The sequence below is a fragment of the Gavialis gangeticus genome, unplaced genomic scaffold (genome assembly GCF_001723915.1).
Source record: "Gavialis gangeticus isolate Ggan-Ray unplaced genomic scaffold, GavGan_comp1, whole genome shotgun sequence".
Classification (NCBI taxonomy): domain Eukaryota; kingdom Metazoa; phylum Chordata; order Crocodylia; family Gavialidae; genus Gavialis; species Gavialis gangeticus.
The window spans coordinates 21772964-21791243 of record NW_017729015.1 but is presented as its reverse complement, the minus strand read 5'-3'; the positions used below and the strand labels follow the sequence as shown (position 1 = coordinate 21791243).

General features: G+C 45.8%; 2 protein-coding genes across 2 annotated transcripts in view; both read right to left on the bottom strand.

Moving 5' to 3' along the window:
• The window catches only part of OSCP1 (organic solute carrier partner 1), a 15383-nt gene extending 6414 nt beyond the window's left edge, over positions 1 to 8969 (bottom strand). The window contains exons 1-3 of the mRNA XM_019512559.1: positions 8811 to 8969; positions 1185 to 1339; positions 509 to 676 (exon numbers count right to left, since the gene is read on the bottom strand). Coding sequence (XP_019368104.1) covers positions 509 to 676; positions 1185 to 1339; positions 8811 to 8922 — 435 coding nt within the window. The 5' untranslated portion in view covers positions 8923 to 8969. The remainder of the gene's footprint in view (positions 1 to 508; positions 677 to 1184; positions 1340 to 8810) is intronic.
• A 6331-nt stretch (positions 8970 to 15300) lies between these two features.
• The window catches only part of MRPS15 (mitochondrial ribosomal protein S15), an 11583-nt gene continuing 8603 nt past the window's right edge, over positions 15301 to 18280 (bottom strand). Inside the window, exons 5-7 of the mRNA XM_019512555.1 lie at positions 17859 to 17917; positions 16275 to 16466; positions 15301 to 15516 (exon numbers count right to left, since the gene is read on the bottom strand). Coding sequence (XP_019368100.1) covers positions 15388 to 15516; positions 16275 to 16466; positions 17859 to 17917 — 380 coding nt within the window. The 3' untranslated portion in view covers positions 15301 to 15387. The remainder of the gene's footprint in view (positions 15517 to 16274; positions 16467 to 17858; positions 17918 to 18280) is intronic.

Below are 18280 nucleotides of genomic sequence, written 5' to 3'. Positions count from 1 at the left end.
CGCATAAAGACATTGCTAGTAGGTAGCTATTAAAGGATAAGGGCTTCATCCAAATTGAACTGCAGTCAATGGAGAGACAGACTATGACAACTTTGATTTGCCTAAATAGTTTTAAAAGAGTCAGCAGGAAAAGAATGCTGAAATTCTAAACGTCTAGGTGTCCAAAAGTATTTTGACAATATTCACAACCTTCCAGGGCCTTTATTTATTGTTACAAGATATTGATTATTGAATGCCCTTGCAAAGAAATATATTTTAGCATGAAAAGCTCCTTTCATTGGGATAGTCCTGGTCTTGGCTCCAAGAGTTACAGGTTATATAATTAAAATATATTTATTTCCCTGAATTTCAGAAAAGCAGCAAAATGAGTGGTTCCCTAAAATTGAAAGGTAAGTTCCACACATTACTCAAAGTATTTAGCATCCCTAAAATTAGCTGGAGAAAGAAAGATGGGAAGATAGATTTAACAGTGGCAGGTACCACGCTCATCCAAGAATCAGGCTCTTACATCAATCAACTGTCGAAATGTTTCATCCACTTGGTTCAGAATGGTAGGGGAGTCCTGTATAAAATCCTTGATTGCATCCAGATGATTGAAAGTGACAAGTAATATGTCTTTGGGGCGAGGACAGAGTAGAACTTGATATTTGAAAGCCATAGTCATAAGATCATACAGCTGTAAAATGATGCAAGTGAATTCTGGTTAGATCACAAAGCCAGAGTCAAGACCACTTGGTTCAGTTCTACTGTTGTGCCAATTTTAACCTGGAAAGAGACCTGGTAAACTCATTACAGCAGCTATACAATAAGAACTACAGTTTTTACTCCTTAGGGCATTGATGCACAAGAAAACAATGTTTCATGCTTATATCCATATGGTAAAATGCTCATAAGACACTTCACTTCCCTTTCCTTATTTATAACCATAATCATTTGCATGTGGATTTGAGTTACCTTGATATGTCTGGTGCTATTACTGATTTTCCTGTATCTTTTTCAGAAAGGAAACACTTGAAATGTCGTATTTCAAATCTAAAAGGATTTGTCTGGCAAATGCTCGATAAATTAGCGTACGGCAAAACCACATTCTGCTGTTCTCAATTGCCAATAAGCAGTAGCACTGAAGAAAGTAAAAAATGACTTCTAACTTTAGTATCATGAACACAGGGAAGACATCCTCTTACCTTGTCCATGCTCGCCTGGTTCAGCCTCATGATTGAAGCATGAGCCAGCCGGTCATATACTGTTCTCAGAGCCTTCTTAGAATAGAGTTCCTGTGGTTTAAAGAGCTCTTCCATAAACTTTTTATTGAACATGGTTGTGATGATGTCATTCATAACTGTAAAGACAAAAGAAATCTAGTTCGTTTATCTGCTGTATTTCACTCCACATGAAGGATATGGACATTCACCGTTGTAAAACGATTCTTGTGAAGGTCACCTATGAGAACAACGCATAATCACAAGAACAAAAATGAAGGGGTAACAGTTCTCCAATTCCAATACATTGTGCCAGGTTTTGCTCCAATAACAGCAGTGGTGAAAATTCCAGTAAGTGGAAGACCTTTGTTTGAGACACTGGCAACAAACTTTTTTTTTCTTCCTGATGGAAACAAAGCTCTTTTTGGTGCATTTTTTTTTAAGGCATAGCTAAGATTTTAACTTTCCTTATTATACATTAGAAGCTTCATCTTTTGTTCCTACAATGTCAGCATTGCTATAATTTTATTTAAGAGGGAAACTGTGTTTGCAATTAGCTTTTCACATTATAAACTTGAAACAAACTGTAGCCAGCTGCTTTTGCCCCCTTCAACACCTGTTGCAATCCACCCATTTTCCTCTTCTAAACAGAGGTCTACTGCATGATTCAAAGTTCTTTTTCTGATGATCTTATGTTGCATCATGAAAGCATTTAAAACATTGGGACCCCTTGAAGGCAATGCATTGGTTTTTGCCTGAGGTTCTTAACACACCTCATAAATGTGTTAGAAAGTCTCACAACAGTCCTACAAGGTGGGTAACATGCATGTAAATTAAGACACAGGACTGCTGGGTGACTTACAGAGATGCAAAGCCAAGAAAAGAACCTATGACTGACTACCAAGTGTGCTGTTGCCATTAGGCTACATTGCCTCTGTGGAAAGAAAGCTAAGAATTGCACAATCTTACCATACTGCTTATATATTTAGGAATTAATTTAATTTGGCCTTAAACTCTGCATCATACACACATGCTCACTCCCTTCTAAGGGAATGCTGAATGAAAACTAATACAGCAATCCAAAGATTATTGAACACAGGCTAAGGTTTTTCTAAGCAGGTGACTGCTGCCAAAGGTCACAACATGAGCTAATTCTAAAGGGTTACACCTACCTCAGGGGCAGGAATAAAGAAAGAACTGATATCCCCTTAGTGGTATCTTTGGCTGTAGGACACATTATCCAGTTCTACCGGGGGGCGGGGAATGGGCTTTGACTATGGTGAGGGTGGCAAGTGGGCTGATGTACAGATGTCCAAAAGAGAAATTACTGAAATAATTATTTTCACTTTCTGCCAGATGCTTTGTTAGATACCCAGAGGTGGCGGCTTCTGGGTGCCCAGAAGCTGGGGCAGGTAATTGTAGTTACTGTACTGCTTTCCATTACTGATGCAATTCTCTCTGGGCTTGCTGGGAGGGAACGTTCACAACGCTGCAGAACAGCATATCCCCTGGCGGGCATCTAGACCTGCCTAATAAGGTGCCATCCATCCCCAGCTTTTGAGCAGCAGAGACCCAAACAAGCCCAAATCAACTCCGACCTTTAGAAAATACTGTTGGCAAATAACTGACTTGTTGCTAATTCCAGCCAAAAAACCTCACTTCCCTGAAATGCAATGAACCCATATACAACAGCCACACATCAGTAGGAGTGGAGAGTAATCAAACACAGTGTGAATAAGCATCATTTGGTTTTGCAGTTAGTCAGCTATATAGGAGAAAGTAAAGAATTTCTGTTCTTAGGGCGATACCCACAAAAATATTTTAAAGCTGTTGGCACATGTTGCAACTTTCTAAAGGCTTCTCCTTCACCTGTTACCATTGGCTTAGGTAAATCACTGCCATTCAAACAGGTAGCAGGCCAATCCTATTGAAAGCTGCCACAGTGGTCAAAGCCAAGACCATGTATTTTACAACTGAATGGGAAGATTTGTGTTCACCACACACCAGTTATACTCTATGCACGTTAATTGATGCAATCAAAATTATTCATTGGCTTTTGAATGCCTTCAAAAGACACCTGGATGTTTATCTTGCTGGTATCCTATGATCCCTGTTGACTTCCTGCCCCTGGGGTGGGGGGCTGGACTTGATGATCTTCCAAGGTCCCTTTGAGCCCTAATGTCTATGAAATCTATGAAATCTAAACCAGAGCTGTGAAAGAAACAGAGAGTCAAGGTGAGTGGCAGAGCCAACTTTGGTCTTCTTCAGAAAAGTCCACCTTAAGGGCACCCAGCTGGTAGCAAATGTTTGTTAGCTCTTTACAGGATCTAAGGACAAGAGCTTTGGGTCAAGCAAAGAGATTCTAAGGGGTGGATGAAGGAGAGGCTACAAGGGGAAGATGCCAGCCAGCCTACTTTAGGACAATAACCCTTGAACAAGGAGCAGAGCAGGGATGGGAGCACTCCAGACAATGCAGCGTAAAAGCAATGTAGGCAGGAGGATCTCAGCCAGTGGGACAAGGGCAGGGGGCTGGGTACAGACAGGAGATGCTGACATGTAGGGGAGAATGCAGTGAAAAAGACAGCAGCAGTTTTCTCCATACATGTGTCACGGCATTTGTGACTTGCATCTTAGTTTCTAGTGCCGTTTAACACAACATGAATAACATGCATGACACGAAGCTGATAAATGGATGTCTGGACAATGCTCATACTTGTGAAATTTACATTAAAATCAGCCAAGGGAGTAATACAAGCCCACAGTAATTTACTCATCCAACCTGCATTGAATTTTAATTGAGAGACAAAACACCACGCTGATGCAGTAACTAACTGCTGGGTGTGCTGGCAGACTGGAGTCTGCCAAATCCCACTGTAGTCTTATGCAGAAGGCTGTGCCCAGGCAGCACACCTGTCACTGGATAGCAGCAGATTTAGGCAGGGAAGTCCGAAGTGGCCAGATGGATGCCAGCTTCCTCACTCCCTTGTGCACTGTGAGCTGTGCAAAGTGGCCTGCCTTCATCAAACCAGCCCAATAGCCTGCTATGGTCGGGTGGACTTGCTGACAGTTGATGCCAGATGCACATTCATACCAAAATGATGCCATCATGCACATTCATACCAAAATCTCTCAACTTAAAATCACTAATTATTGTTTCAGACACCAGTCATTTCAGTTCACCTGCCTGAAGCCAGTCCCTTCTCTCTCCATTGTGTAAGATAATTCCTGACATTATGGGACTAGTTGATTTAAGTTACACCCACCTTTATCATGGTCTTGTCTTAGCACCAACAAAATCTTGTGATTCTGAACTGGGACTTCAAAGGGCCATTCTCTTTAAGAGGAGCATCCACTGAAGGACATAGTACTTTCTCTATATCATTCTGATGTCAGAAGCTGAAGTATTAAAGCTTTTTTTTTGACTGATCAGTGTGAAACTCATTTGTGCTTTGACCATGTGTATGAAAAAAAAGAATGCTTTTTTCTTCTCACCTCAGCTTTGAATGCAAGTCCTACAGAGCCTTTTGTTCTGCTAGTGCACCTTAAATTCTGGAAAAGCATGTCACTGGACAGAATGTGATGGAGCCACAGAAAAGAACAGTAGCAAACTCCAGGTTATGTACATAGTGGTATCAATTCAGCATTTAAATGCCACCTTAAATAAATGTACGGAGAACTCTGAAGGCCTTACGCTGGAACACAGGTATCATAATTATCAAAGGGAAGCTGCTCAAGCAGTGCTGAGCCCAGGGAAGTGGTGACTAAAATGCAGGATAGGCAGGGGATTAGCAAGTAAGGAATAATCTTACAGCAATACAGTTTTGCAGCATACATGATAACTGCCTGTATTTTACATGACAACACTGCTCACAGCACTCACACAATTATATGCTTACTTTTGTATAAAGTTAACTAAAAACATTCATATTTGGCTAGGAGGTCACTCTGGTTAAAATATTTATATTCATTTCCTGATTTAAATGAATTTTCAGAGAAACTAGTCTTAAGGACATGATTTGCAAATGTTCCCCACCCCCCACCAAGAGCCTACATTTTCATTTAGATCTAAAGTTGTAATGCCTGTTTTTAAAAACCAGATCTTGATTGAAGAATCCTGTTGGTCTCTCTAACACTATCACTCTGGCACTGGAGCAGCCAGGTTTGGAGTGCGTATGTGCAACGAGCCTCATGTATGTGCATGTGGTTGCGTTCATCTACTGCATGCAACTAAAAGGTTACAGTACCTCGTTTCCTGTCCACCTCTGTCCATGCATCTACACGAAGCATATAAAATAAAAACAGCAGTTCAAGAAGAAAGAACAATACTTGAAAGACAAATCTAGAAAGGAACTGGAAAATATTTTATTAGCTATCTTTGTTTTTCAAGTCAGCATTCAATGCTTAACAAGAAAAAGCTGGCCATTTGATGCCTTTTGCTTGCAGTGAAAAACCAAGAGTGAAATCTTAGCCCCACTGAGGTCTGTGGTAAAAACCCTGTTGGCTTGAGTGGGGCCAGGATTTTATGCCAAACGGTTGCTCAGCACTTTCTACACCCAGTGGGGAAGGTAAAGGGGTGAGGTTTCTGACTATTTATTGTTTACTTGCAAGTGAACATTATTGACATAGATCAGAATAATGATACCCAACACAGATGTAACCCTGTAACCACAGCTCAGTGAAGAAAAATGTCTGATTCTCACAAGATAAAAGCAAGAGCAGGTCCTGTTAGCATGCTGAGTTATGTCAGAACATTTACTGGGCCAGTAATTCACACCTGTGTCTTGTACCTGTTACGTTTAAGGTTTATATTTTCAGCTATCCAAACAGCATGTGGACAAATAAGATGTACCTGGTTATTACTTTGAAAACATAACATGGACAATTAATAATTACTTTTTGGCAACATGTCACCTGGACTGTTTGACAGTTTTTTCAGCTTGGAAGGACAGTAAGGAAAACAGAAAGAAAGTTATTATGGACACCTTTCCCCAAGTGTGTAAATACAATGTACGCTGCTCTTCTGAATGCTGGATGAGGGCATCATTGGGATAGGTACCAGCTCCAGTGTATTACCCATGGCTTATACTGTGACAAACTGGATTTGTGCACGTTTATTACTGTATAAACAACTAAGTAGCTAGCATCTTTCAATCCACTATCTAATGTGTAACTAACTACTCGTTAGTAGTTTAACAGAGTGCAAAGAGTGAAGACAGGCAGGGGGAGGGGGTAGTTAGCTGTGTTAGTCTGAAGTCAGGCAGAAGGCAGGGCAAAGTGGCACCTTAAAGACGACCTGCTGCAGAGATGGACAAGCTATTTCTGGAACACACTGTCAACAGGCTGCTGTTAGGCTGTTGGGCCTTGAAATGACAGGAGCCACTTACTTTCAGGGCACGATCACCCCTAATTTACAAGGCTTCTAGGGTGACAGCAGCCCCAACAGTGACTATAAAAACCCTTGAAGAGGAGGGGGCTGGTCACTTCTAGGACTGCTAAGATCACAGCATTGATAGTACTGGGCAAGTACAGAGCAGCTTTACAGAGCTGGGGGATTAGTAGTTTACAACGAACCGGCTCCCATCCTTCTCAAAGCTTAAAAGGGTCATTTTTGGGGCTGTCAGTTTCTCAGGGCTCAACGTGCTGTTGGTTCACACTACGTTTGATGGATAGTGCAAATAACTGCAGACCTTCTCCAGTGCTGAAGCAAAATATGTAAACTGAGCATGCTGATTTCTCACTAATCAGAGATAGGCAAACTTTTGGGATTCCTCTCTCATAATACAATCATGATGGGAAGCAGGAGATGCTTTTAAGTTTAGTTTAATAAGTTAGACAGAACTGCTTGATGGATGTAATTTAAAGCCAACACTCGTGCCTTCGGTGAGAAACTGAAAGGAAGAAAAAATGTGCATGTAATAATGATTTAGTTCCAGAAGTAAAAGGCCCTCCAAAAGTTTAATAAGGACGGACACAGGTTCCAATAGTTGTGTATAGATAATTCAAATGTTTAATTTCCCTTTCCTCACCCTGACACACACTTGGTCACAGGGTTTATTTCAAGCTTCGGGAAACCCTGTATCCAAAAAAAAAAAAAGTAGTTTCCCTGTAACGTTTCAGAACGTGGATGACAAAAATTTTTGAGAAGGCCAAATCTTGAAGTATTTGGTCCCACAAAGGGCTCCCTGAGACACTAAACACTGAAACACAGGCACAGACACGCTAAAGTTTATTCCAGTTTCTATGGTACTCAACAAAACCAACAAGCCTAGTGTTCACTTTTTCTTCCTCCCTACAAGAGACCTCCACCAACACCAGCGCTTGATCACAGTACACGCAGCAACCTCTAGCACAGAAAGGAAATGATAATTTGCCTGGAAATGTAGAGATAATCGAGACACCACTTGGTGCAGTCGTTACCAGCCAGGGAGCTGTTGTGTGCCTAATGATGACAGACAGCACAATGCCCAGATCACCTAGGATGGTCAAGACTAGATCGTCTTTGCAATACCAGGCCAGTACAGCACAGGAAGTACATTCATAAATCCTCTAAATAAATATAATCTAGGGCAAAATATCATCAACAGGAGTGACGGCACAGGACTATTTTATTAATGAAGCACGAGTATTTTTGTATCTCCAGAATGACTGAAATGCAATCCCAGAACAATTACTGACCCCAGGACACTACCACAGATGAGTCAGGCTGAAGTTGCTCCATACTGGAGCACTTCTCCATTCTAGCACACGGCATCAGGGTGAGCAGGACACTCATTAAAGCTTATGCCTAGGAGAGACTCACAGCACTTGCTTTTTGGTCTGCAGGGACTCCCCATCTTCCTTTTTAATTCTTTTCTCTCTGTCAGGGTGAGGAAGGGCACAGATGTCTCTTGTGTTTGCAGAGCCCAGCACAGGTCTAGAGCCCCTTCCACGGCTGCTGCACAGCACAGCACAGCACAGCACAGCACAGCACAGCACAGCACAGCACAGCCCGCGGTGGCACGGCCCAGGTCGCCGGCCCCCAAGACTTCACGTATCACAGCCCTGCCTAACACCCGCGCAGCATTCGTCCGCAACGTCCCGGCCAGGGCTCGCTCCCCAGGTGCTTGCATTTACCCCTCAATGATAGCGCTAGTCAGACGCGCTGCTTTTGTTTTGCAACCAGTTAAGAAACATATGCAGGAGACACGGCTGGAGCGCCACCATCTCCTGCGTTATGGGGTCTGGGCACAGCGACCTGAAGCGCCACTTTGACTTCGACTTGGTGATTTCCTCTGCCCTCGCTTGCCCGAGTCTACTCGAGGGGCTGTTTTGAGCGCTGCGCTCGAGGCTCTATAAAGACTAGACCAGACGGGGCAGCTGGGCCAGCCCGCGGGCGACATGAGGGCCGGCGCAGGGCAACACCGAGCGGGGCCAGCCGGTGACACGCCCTCGAGGGGCAAACAGAACACAAGAGTCGAGCCGGGCCGGGAGCGAGGCTGGGATCGCGTCCGTCCCACTGGGGGCTACGCGCGGAGCCCGGCCCGGGGCGGGTGCTGCTGCCGGGCGGGCCCGTGCTCGCTCCAGGGCTCCTGCGCGGCCGGCTCTGAGCTCAGGACGCGGGACCGCTCCCACCTTTGCGCGCCTTCTCGCCCGGGATGCTCTGGGCGCGCAGGCGCTGGTCCAGGATGTACAGCATCTCCCCGCCCAAGTTGAGGAACAGCAGCGGCAGCGTCCGCGCCGACATGTCTGTGCCGCTCTACCCGGCGGCGGGCGTTGCCAGGACACCGGGGCAGCAAGCCAATCAGGGGGCAGCTTGTTGGCCGGTCAGGCCTCGTCCAGGCACCGCCCCCCACCCTCCCTGGCGCTAGGACAGCGCGGCACAGGGTGTCGTCTAGGTAACAGTTTTATTGCGCATGCGCCGCTCTGGTGAGCACCCCCCTCCTCCTTTCTAGTCCGGCGTCTGCGCAGCTTGGGCCGGGCCTGTAAGAGAAGCGCGGCAGGAATTAGAACTGGGGAGAGCGTATGCGCATGCGCAGGACCGTGCCCCAGCTCCACTGCGCATGCGCAGCAAGAACCCGAGCCTCCACCCCGCCCCGCGCAGGCCGGCTGTTGTGCGATACCTCAGAACTGCCCGCGGTGGTCCATCTCGCGGGCCATGCGGCAGAGCTCGCACGGGCCGCAGAAGCACATGGCCAGGGCGTCGCGGCACAAGGTGCCCTGCGGACAGAGCACGGCTGTGGGTGGGGGGCGGGGCGGCCGCTAGCCCGGACTGACGCGCGTCCCCCGCCCCGTGCCCTTGGCTAGCCAGGCAGGGGCTCCGCGTGCCCAGGCCTGCCGCCCCCGCCTAGCGCTGCGTTTTGTAATGTAACGGTTTCTGGCGCAACGAAAACGGCCGTGTTGACAGAGCGACCACCACCGCCTGCGCTGGGAATCGGTTATTTCTGTGGTTACACCGCAGTGGCCTTGGCCAACTGGGCGGTGTCGCAAACGCAGGCAGGGAATTGGGGAGCGTGCAGCCCGGCGCCTGCCACCTGTCTCACATCGATGGCACCTGCCCACCTGCCTAATAGAGCACCTGGCTGTGCCGCTTGGCACAACACGGCGCTTTTCAGCAAAGCTTGAGCCAGACACGGCTTTGAGTCCGGGAGTGTTTCCCAGCCGGGACGTTACAATGTGTCTTTTTTGCCTGTGGCCAAAGGCGAGTTGTGACCTGGCAGGGTTAGGCAGGGCCTGGAGGCCACAGCTGTCCCTGCCTGCAAGCCTGGCTCTGGATTATGTGACAGTGATAGATTCAGCAAGCAAAAAAATCACTTTAAAGCAAGAACCAGGGTGCGAGATAATTGGAGGGACTTTGGGGGGGGGGGAGGGGGACCAGTGCTACACAACCACCAAGTGGCATGACAGGGTAGTTTTCCTCTGGCACGTCCAGCCTTGGCTCATCACGCTAGGGTATAAAACAAGGGACTTGCACTGTGACTCAGTCTAAAAAACATGTTCATTCTTATTTTCAGCCAGGGCTGCTTTTCTGAGCAAAGTTTATCCACGGTTCATTCAGACGTGTGAAGTTGTCCCTGCATTTCACAATCTAAGCAGATCCTGGCTGTTCCAGGAGCCAGATTCCCCCACCCCCGACTGTTACTCCCTTCCCTAACAGGCAGGACACCTTGAGAAGGGAAACCTTTCCAGCTGCAGCATTACCTGGATGCCGTAAGAGAGGCGCATGTGAGTTCTCAGGGCTGTCATGCTTCCAAAAAGGCAGGGAAGGAAGCAGTTCTCTCCATATTTTTTGGACATGTAACATGCCAGCAGTGTCGGGCAGAGGAGCCCCAGACAGCCTTCAAAACAAGAGGGTGAACAGAAGGGTGCAGCAGATGAGGCACTGCTCTGCTCTGCTGCTGTGGAGCAAACCAGTTTATAAAGTAGAGGTTCCACAGGGCTGTGAAACGGATTCAAAAGCCCAACACAAAGAAGGAAAAAGGAGCACTATCACAGGGTCTTTCATAATGACTGTTTTTCACATCCCCTGGATACCCTCTCCCCTTCCACTTGCAGTCCCATGGGCCAGCTCTTCTCTTGTTCATTATCATTGCAGGTCTTTGTAGAAACTGGAGTGTTTTAACTAGTTTTAGTGCAAAGCAGTTAGAAAAAGGTAGGGATGTGCAACTAGCCAGCCCTCCAGCCACCACCAGCGCCCATGACCTATAGCTTGGGAACCTCTGCTCTTCCAAAAGGAAGTAGTCACTTTATTGTCATCAGAACAGGTACACCATTCCCGCTTCTGCACAGTATACCTGGCTCTTCACCTGTTGTTCAGCTTCCTTAGTTTTCAGGAACATCCTGATGCTTTCCATTTTGCTGTATCCCACAGCAAAGCCCCACCTGAGGGTTGGGGAACTTTAGCAGCTGGTGGCCCCTGACTTGACACGGGAGACCCTGCCTCTTGCCTCAGGAAAAAAAAATGCATCTGCAGTGAGCACAGTACTTACAGATGCCACAGTCTGCACAGCAGTCATATCTCCCAGTGCTCCAGTCGCCCGTCGGGGACATGATGGAGGAAGCGACTGTGTCTGGCTGTTGAGTGACTGCAGGTTGGGACATAGTTCAGAAGAGTGCTCTAGCTGCTGAGTGCAACTGCTGCAAACAAAGCCAAGATGCATCAGCAGGTCACAAAGAAAAAAATAATCAAAGGTGCAAGTAAAAGAGCCAAGCTACTCAATTCTCTGCTTCAGATGAAAGGTTGGTGCATACTAGCCAAGGTGAATAAAAAGCATTTTTAAAGGATACATTAAGTTAGAAATGATGCAAACTACATTCAGATCTAAAGTTACTATAACCTGTTCAAAATATTCAAGCCAAATATAAAACAAAACAGCAACAGAAAAAGCAGTACCCGATTGCCCCAAAATTCTAAGTCCAACCACTGACCTGGAGATCACTGATAAACTCTTGTTCCAGCAGGAGACTACTTACTCAACCAGCTTTTGACAGGAATAGCCTCTTCTGTAGGTGCAAAAAGAAGTTTGTTCTGTTAGTATCCAAGGAGTTACCCTGCCCTAACTTGTGTTTGTTTGTTCAACTTGGCTAGCTCAATGACTGGCTCATTCAGAGCTAAGAACCAGACAGAATTGAGGAAGGAGAGAGCTCATTTTCTGATCGCTGACTAGATGGTAGGTGTGTGAGAGAGAGCTTGGGTACGTGGTGACAAGAAATGCAGTACTGTTTTAAGTCTAAACTACTCCCCACACCAACAAACAGAAGATTTCCGTTTGGCTTACAGGGTCAATCTGTAACTACATGGTGTGTAGTTAATGTCTTGACCCTTGCAGTATTTTTGTGCAGGCAATACAAATACCAATCAGTTTTTTTTCCCCCCGTGTAGTTTTTATTTTAGTGCATTTCATGTAGTTTTTATTTTGGTGCATTTAACCCTTTGGGTTCTTTCCCTTTGGTTGGTTGATTCGCCTTCAGAATTTTGTAAGCGCAACAGCAGTTTCAAGGTCTTTATCTGTAGTTATGGAATTACACTGAGGGAAAAGTTTATCCTAATGCTGAACCTGAAAATGCAGGGTCAAATTTATATTTAACATTGACTTATATTCAGCACAGCATAGTAACTGATTCAATTAATTGACTACAGATGTTTCCTTTATTCACATAGTAATTTTACAGGCAAAACAGGTTGTTTTCACATATTTCCTTTTTTTCCCCATTTGCAGACATTTTCATGATGTTTTAAATAAAGAAAACAGAAACTGAATATTATTATTGTGCATTTTAATTGAATGCCAGTTGCCATCCAAATACAGCTAGGCAAAGATCAAATGAAAAAATAAGAGTCAAGAAATGCTTCACCACTTGTATCAGAATATGAAAACTATGAATCTGAATAAATGCAAATTAAGTTATAGTTGCTTAATTAAATGTATACAGCAGAAGGTACAAAATTTGGGTTCAAATGTTCTCTTTAGTTGCAAACGTATGGGAGTTTAATGGTTACCAGCCAGGGAGAGTTAACCTTTCTTTTTCCCCACAGAAACAACAAAACAGTACACAGGCAAAATAAGATCAAAATCAATGCTATAATTACCATTTAAATGCTTGCCAATAGAAACCACATTAAAAGCCTGTTCTTAAACATCAGCCTCTAGTATACAAATGGAGCAAGGCAGAGAAAAGAATGTTAGCGACCTTTGAGTTTGTGCAGTCTGGATTAGTGAACCTGCAAGGTTGGTCAACTAGGTACAGCAGCTGTCACTTACCTACCAATTAAACACACATGGCATGTTACATGTAACTGGTTAAGATTAAAAATGAAGTTAAATATTTGAAAACACAAATAAATAAATAAATAAATAAATAACCAACCAACCAACCCAAACTTCTGTCTTCTAGAGATACCCCAGTGCCTTTTACAGGAGATAATCCTAGACAGTTTCTCCAATTACTGAACTGGGATTTTTTTTTGTTAACAAACTAAATCAAGGAAGTAAAATATTTTCAGCCTTCTTTCTAGTGTCAGTCATCAAGCTGTTCAGACTATTCATCCTGGGAAGAGATGTGTTCACCTAACCCTTGGTACAGCTTTCCTTCTGCAGATCAAAAGCAATTTTTTAGCAGCAGCTTTAACAGTGCTGGTGCACCATAAATTAATACACAAAATATTTATTGAGCTGAGGACTGTTATAAAATTATTCTTAGATTTCATAGACATAGGGCTGGAAGGGACCTCAGAAGATAATCGAGTCCAGCCCTCTGCCCAAAGGGCAGAAAGTCAGCTGTGGTCATAGGATCCCAGCAAGATAAGCATCCAATTTACACTTGAAGGTGTTATTCCTCTAAAAGAATAATGTTGTGGGCAACATAGGTATGTAAGGAAGTAAAAAAAAATAGATTCACTCACCTCAACACTTTGTTCTCAGTCTCCTACAAAGCTGAGGGTGCGTGTATTTAAGGTTTTAGAAAGAGGAACTTGATTTTAAGGCAGTGGTGACAGAAGTGCGGAAATGTCACAAGCCAACGGAGCAAAAACCTCAAGTCTAGAAAGTGGAAACAAATCTTAATTGCTTATTTCCGAGCAGCGTCCCCCTTGACATCGGGGTGCACAGCTACGGCCTTGCTGATTGATGCCCTCTTCTTGCATTTAGTGGGAGATGGAGACTGGACATGCTTCTAGCACGCGCGTGGCTGTTTGGTTCCTGGTGAGCCTGTGTCTTACCCTGAGCTGCAGTTTTGCCCCTGAATTCTTCTGGGTTTGCCTGAAACTGCTTCCCAAGCTGCCTGGAAACTTAGTCTCACTTTCTTCTGGCTGATGCCTTGCATTCTGTGCAGCCATCTTGCTGACACCCTCCATCCTTTATCGCTGTTTTACAAGTTTCCAATGATTTCCTCGTTTCACCATGCCCTTGCACATTCTTTCTGCAGAGAAAAACAAAAAGCAGCTGTTAACACCAAAATGCTTCTAAATAGCAGTGCTTTGAGCTGCAAAAGCTGTTAGGCCCAAGCCCATCATTACCGGCTAGGTTAAAAATACTTCCCAAATGGTCACCTTGCAAGATCACATGCCAGCAATGTGGACAAGTGTGTTCCATAACAGCAGTAACATGGGAAGCATTGCATCCGTTACAACACCCAAGCGCCTAAGAAGAAAGGAATTCATAATTAAGGACACTTCATTTCACCACTCCCAATGTTCGTTTTACAGAAATGGATATTTCATCACAATGCACACCCATGAACTGGGTCAGGATTTTTTTTTTTTTAATGTGCGTTTATTGTTGACGTCAGTATTCAGATATTTTCCTTTTGTAAAACAGATCAGCAATCGACTTAGTTGCCCATCAGTATTAAAGGATTTGGGAAGAGAGCTAAGAATCGCCAAGTTTTGAAAAGTGATGTTGAATAATCAAATTTCCAGGAAAAGTATTATTTAAAACTGAAGTTACATGTGTAGCTTTGCATTTGATTGGAATTGCTGATTCATGTATCGTTGACCTAATGACCTCACAAATTTCTTCCAGAACGTATTTTGCAAGTACTGATGACATGACAGTATTTGGGGTCAGAGCTAACATGCTGACAAAGCAAGCACGTCACCCTCCTCTGCCCGTCAGATGAACATGGGCCGACAGTGTGGGGACGCAGTCAGGAAGGCCAACCGTACCTTGTCATGCATCCGTAGATGCATCTCGAGCAGGTCCAGGGAGGTGACCCTCCCCCTCTATGCGGCACTGGTCAGGCTGCAGCAGGAGCACTATCAGGAGTGACTAGAAATAATGGTCACAAGCTGGCAGAGGGTAGATTTAGGTTAGATATCAGAAGGCACTACTTCACGGTCAAGGCAGCTAGGATCTGGTACCAGCTTCCAAGAGAAGTGGTGCTGACTCCTACCCTAGGGGTTTTTAAGAGGAGGCTAGATGAACACCTTGCCGGGGTCGTTTGACCCCAGTACTCTTTCCTGCCCTAGCAGGGGGTCGGACTTGATGATCTGCTCAGGTCCCTTCCGGCCCTATGAACTATGAAACGTGTCAAATCCTTTGAGTTTTGCTAAGCCAGTAGGTGAAATCATGGAACAATTTTCTGGCCATTCACACACAGTACAGAGCACACACTTAGAAAGACTTTAAAGGCTTTAAAATACTTTATTGTTTTTGGAGAGAACAGTCGCTCTTCACACACAGACACAGAACACAAGGCCAGGTCAGAGTGCTGGCTACACTGGGGTCCCATCCCTCTGCTGCGCTTGCTCCCTGGCAGCCCATGCAGCCCTTGCTTGTTCTTGCCACTCTCGTCTCTTCTTTAGTCTCTCTGGTGCTTTCAGCTTCTGCACCTCTTTAAAAACCTGCAAAAGCAGCATGGTCAGGTGACAGAAGGAAAGAGACAAGGTTACATATCCCTGGTCAAAGCTGACCCACTGGGAGCATCACACTTTCAGGTTACAGGAATGAAAACTTCTTCCCCTAACGTCAAGGTTTACAATGGTCACCATTTCTCCCAGTGACAAAAACACAGCCTGACATACTCTCTTCTAATGCCTATATACAGAGAGCACCCATGTGTGCACTCAGTTTCACGCTTCTGTCCTCCCAGCCTGGTTCTGCTGGGTTGATGGTTCAGTGCTTACTTGTCAGTTCATGGCTGTGTAAAGCTGGTTTTTCTTTCTGCTTTGACTTATTCCAGGGAAGATCAGGAAGCCGTGGATAACACCGATAAATTCAAACTGTTCCCTTACCCTGGATTACATCTACTTCAGAAGGTACCACCTCATGAGCTACTGATGCATGTCAGCGCTCCTGTGCAGCTGATCAGAGAAGGGGTGCCTTCTGAAATAAAGCCCATGGCAAATGGCCGAAGCACCTCCACAGTGGAGCCTCCACCCAGCTATACGTCGTAAACCCTAGTCTTTGCCACAGGCAAGGGACTGAATCTTGCCAAGCACCTGGGTTCCACTTTGCCAGATTTGTAATGGGACAGAGCCATGGCCTCTCCTCCAAACCTAAATATAGCATCTGTACTACTATACCATCAGGCAGGAGCTCTTCCCCTCTTTAGGTGTACATGACCCCCCAGGCAGGCTGCCTTCAAACCTCTACTTTGTACCTTGAGACAGAAAGCCTTCTTCACCAGCCACAACCTGCTCACTTTCCTGCAATAGGGTGGTGGGAGCGTGTACTCAATGTCCAGCTGTTTGCACGTGTTCTCAAAGACATCATAGCGGGTGTGACGCAGGTACTTGAGTATCTTCTTCCGCTGGTCTATGGCCATCAGCATCACGCGCCGATTCCGTGCATCCTGTGAAGGGTTTGACTTGGGTTAGCTACAGTCAGATTGGAATCCCACTCTGATAAACTTCACAGCAGCCCAGAGTAGGAGCAATAGTTCAAGCACTTTTTTTTCCTATTATTTATTTATTTTTTACACGTTACAGGTGCCTTAGGTTGTCACAAGGAAGTCTAATTTACCTGTCATTCAAACTGGTTTCGGCACTGCTTCCTGCTAGGGGGTCAGTTTGCACCTTGGTTTGTGCATTTTCATTTCCTGCTCCCTTTCAGGTTCCCCTATGTGAACAAGGGCTGCTATGGCCACATGGTAGAGACAACAGGGAAGGGTTCTTGGCTAGAAACTCTGCTTCTACTGAACCGTGCCTTTCTAAACACCCTAGAGGAAAATTTCTGTTTGTTTTACAGAGTATAAGCTGGAAATTGGTGCGACCCGTGTCTGATAGTTAGTTTGCTCGCACAGGAGTTTGTAATTCAGCTATGGTGTAGGCTGATTTGCTGGGTCAGACTAGAAGAGAGGTTGGAACATTAAACAGCAGAGGAGAGGCCTGTCTGTGCCTGGAACCTGACCGAGTTTTACTGTTCGCTCAAAAGCTTCTGGTCACTGGCTATGCCTGCTCCAGCAATAGGTCTGGACAAATACCAGTCTTTGAAAACTGAACCATAACTCAGAGCCCCCAAGATGGCACAGGAAAGCTCAGAGGTATCAGCACTAATCCCCACCCTCAAAACCCATTTCCTTGCTTTGGAAGGGAGAAGGATCTCCAGACATTTAAGGCTAAATCACGATCCCTCAACTCGGTTCAAATACTCTCATTCTGAGTAAAGGTGCAAACCCTCCAAGCCAGTCTCTACCCTGTAGATCGGGGGTGTCAACTGGGGGTATGTGTACCCCTAGGGGAACTTGGAAAGGCAATAAGGGGTACGTACATGTAGGCAGGGATGGATCGGGGGGGCAGGAGGGGCAGCGAGCGAGGGCAGTGGCGCCTATCTGTGGATGGACATGGGGTGGGGGGGCTCGCACATGGCAACCACTGCTGCCACCCACCACCCCATGCTGTCATCCACCACCCAGCACCGCTGCCTCACAGGAACAGGGCTGGGGGAGACAAGGGCAGCAGTGCCCCTCCAAGGGCCACACAGGCACCGCCCAGCTGGTGGCTCTGCAGGCTGCTGAAGGATAGTGTGCGACTGGCCAGGCACAAGGCCCATCAGCAGCCTGTGGAGCCATATGTGCAACCGGCCATGGGAAAGTGGGGCACAGCAGTGGCACAGGGTGGGGCAGTGGCCACGTGCAAGCCCCCCCGTCCTCCCCCCGAACATCTGGCTGCTGCCACCAGAAAGGGTACACTTGTTAAAGAAGGTTGAAAACCCCTGTTGTAGATAAAGCACCATGAGAGATTACCTTGGGGTGTTTCTGGAGATGCTCCTGGTAACTGCGGATCTTGGCCGTCAGATATGCAACTGTAAAAGTCAAATGAGACCACTTAAGTATTACAATGCACTGTCTGCCACTGAACATCACTGTTTGGACGCTAGTGTCACTTCAGAACCTTGGGCCCACACTACACATATTGGCTGCACAGATGTCTACATGGACCCAAACACTGGGGAGGAGTGGCACTCTATATCAAGGAGGACTACACGTCCTCGCTAATTAGTAAGGAGTCAGGGGAGAAGCACTCTGAGGTGCTTTGGGTTCGGGTTCAAGGCAGAAGAGGGGAAAGGGACCTATTGGTGGGAGTCTACTATAGACCCCCTACCCAAGCAGAGGAGCTTGACCAGGAATTCTTGGGTCAGCTCACCGAGGTAGTAAAAGCTAGGGAT